Raw genomic sequence first — 3,064 nt, forward strand, 5'->3', positions numbered from 1 at the left:
AAGAGAGTCAGAGGACCCTCCAGTATTGTGTAAGAAACAAAATGAGAAGAAAAGGGGATGACTACTTTATATGTGGAAAGATGAACAGAATGAAAGGAGAGCAAATATTCTGCTCAATACCACAGATTTTCTTCTTGTCTTTGGTCAGTGAGTGTTACTTCCTATTTGCTTCTGTCTAGAAATCAAAGGAAATGACTACCATTCCCTTCAAACTTTGCTTTTCTGACCTGGACATCAATGTTTTAAAACTGACCTATACTCCATTACATTTCACACAGATTCAGCACTGAGTTGCTGAAGCAGAAATATCGTTATAGCAAATATTCTGTTCATTATCTCAGATTTATTTGTCAGTTGCTTGACCTTAACTACTTGAGTAGTTGGGGAGCATCATAGCCATGTGTTGAGAGGGTTAATTTAGGGTTTGAATAAATGTCAGAAAAGCATAGTTTGAAGGAAATATTAGCCATTTTTCATACTTTCTAGGAGTAAGCAAATAGGAAATAACAGTTGCTACCCAGAGAGGCAAAAACCATGTTACACAGTGTAATGAACGAGATGAGAAATAAGGAAAGCTTGTAACGATGTAGAAAGTTTAAAAACCCTTTATATTTTGGGAGTAAAGTCCTATATTCAACAGAATACAATCAAAGAAAGATGTATTTACATAGCTCCAGCCAATTTTGCTAAGTTCTGCATTTCTCTGACTGTATTCTTCGGAAGATGGGCATTTGTACCCAAAATGTTTTTTTTTTTAACTTTCTGTATTTTTAGAAGCTTTCTTTATTTCTCAGTTTATTCATGATTCTACCTCTGTACTACAATACTTCGAGCAAACTACAACACTCTTCTGTGAAGCTGTAGGCATTAGAAAGGGCATCCAGTTGGAAGGGAAACCAGTTAGGAAGGGAAACCACGCCAAAGCAGATATCAGTGCCAGATGCTGTCTTCTGGTTTGCCAGCTCCTGTTGAACCATCTAACTCATGCCAGCATGGGAAACAGACATTAAATGATGATGATGATGATGATTATAACAATAACTGCAATGTCATCAATAATAATAATAATAATAATGGTCAACATGGCACAAACTCAAGGTCTTGTTGCCATAGCATTCAGAATGTAACAGACAGTAACATAAGCATGAACATGCTTTGTTTTCTTGCTACCTTCTGAAAGGAAAAAAAAAAAAAAACTACAATGACAGACAGCTACCAGTAGCAGAATGTACACCAAAACAGCAGCACCAGCAACAACATCCTTGTGGTGTGACATGTGCAAAAGATCAAGTTACCAACTGGCAATGTTTGAAGCAACAAACCAACAGGTATGTAGTCATGAAATAATGGTACAATGGTACTAATTTAACCTTGAATATTTCAACAGCAGCAAGTATCAAGCAAGATCTGTTCAGTACGTGGCTGTCTTAAGAATAGCAGATAATGCTAGAATGTGGCTTTTTATGATTCATCAACTACATATCTCTCAAGGATGTTCAAGTCTTGTGGAAAATGCCTATTACTGCCAATTTCAATTCAGTGAAAAATGAGATGTAGGTGTGTGTGTGTGTATTATTGTCATCATTTTAACGTCTTTTCTTCCCATGCTTGCATGGGTCAGACTAGTTTAGTTGAGGCAGATTTTCTACAGCTGGATGTTCTTCCTGTCACCAACCTTCACCAGTTTCCGAGCAAGGTAATACTTTTCCATGGTCAGACATGCTTTTCACCAAAGATGGAAACAAACGACACCGCTTGTACGACAGGGATGCTCGTTTACAACCATCACATAATACAAGGCAAGGGTCCACACATATTTTTCTATGTCTCCCTTTTTTTCAGGCACAGCTTGATGCATTGGTGAACAGTGAAAGGTGTTGGGAAAAAAATAGACAGAAGCTATGGTTGTGAAAAAGTTAGCTGACATGGAGGACTGGAAGCTATCTGAGCATTTGTTTCACATTTTGGTACAAGGCCAGCAATTTCAGGGGAGAGGTTAAACCGATTAAATCAACCCCAGTGCTCAAATGTTACTTATTTTATTGACCCCCAAAGGGATGAAAGGCAAAGTCAAGCCATATTGGTGCACCACCTTGAAGGGTTTCAGTTGAACAAATTGACCCCAGGACTTATTCTTAAACCTACTACTTGTTCTATTGGTCTCTTTTGCCAAACTGCTACGTCATGGGAATGTAAGCACACCAATACCAGTTGTCAAGTAACGATGGGGGCGGACACAGACATACATATATATTTATGATGGGCTTCTTTCAGTTTCCGTCTACCAAATCAACTCACAAGGCTGGCTTTGGTTGGCCTAAGTAACCTTGGGCCAACCAAAGCCAGCCTTGTAGTAGAAGACACTTGCCAAGGTGTCACACAGTGAGACTGAATCTGGAACCATGTGATTGGAAAGCAAGCATCTTACCACACAGCCACACACACAATAGGTTCCTTCCAGTTCCTATCTGCCAAATTCCCTGACTTTGATTGATTTAGGGGTACAGGAGAAGGCACCTGCACAGGGTGCCACACAGTGGGACTGAACCAGAGACTACATAGTCAAGAAGTTTTTTAACCACACAGCCATGTCTGTTTTTATATACATATAAGTGATTCATTACAGAATCACTTCAGTTCATTCTGACCAATAATTACTTCCTGTTTGCAAACACATACTTTCACCAAAAATGTGGTATTGCGATGGGTACCAAAGCTGCACCAGTCCTTGCAAACCTCATAATGTGTTTTTTTGAATTATCACTATATGAAATCTCATGCCAGAAATTTGGACACCTTTTCCACATCTACTTAAATGGATAACTGGAAAAGATACATGGATGATTGTTTCATCATATGGAAGGAATCCTATGAAAAACTTCTAGAATTCTAAACCATACTTAACAACATACATCCCAGCATTCAATTCACTATGGAATTCAGCAAACATCATCTCCCTTTTCTTGATCTCTTAATTATAAAAACACCTAATAACCAAATCACAACCGACATCTACCACAAACCTACAGATTCACAACAATACCTCCTTTTCAGCTCATGCCAC

The 3,064-nt window shown here is 38.5% G+C and overlaps 1 protein-coding gene across 1 annotated transcript in view; it reads right to left on the reverse strand.

The window, feature by feature from the left end:
• The window catches only part of LOC106883810 (presequence protease, mitochondrial-like), a 40,900-nt gene extending 39,189 nt beyond the window's left edge, over positions 1–1,711 (reverse strand). The window contains exon 1 of the mRNA XM_052977122.1: positions 1,676–1,711. Coding sequence (XP_052833082.1) covers positions 1,676–1,711 — 36 coding nt within the window. The remainder of the gene's footprint in view (positions 1–1,675) is intronic.
• Between the last annotated feature and the right edge of the window lie 1,353 nt (positions 1,712–3,064).

Source organism: Octopus bimaculoides, chromosome 27 (genome assembly GCF_001194135.2).
Source record: "Octopus bimaculoides isolate UCB-OBI-ISO-001 chromosome 27, ASM119413v2, whole genome shotgun sequence".
NCBI lineage: Eukaryota > Metazoa > Mollusca > Cephalopoda > Octopoda > Octopodidae > Octopus > Octopus bimaculoides.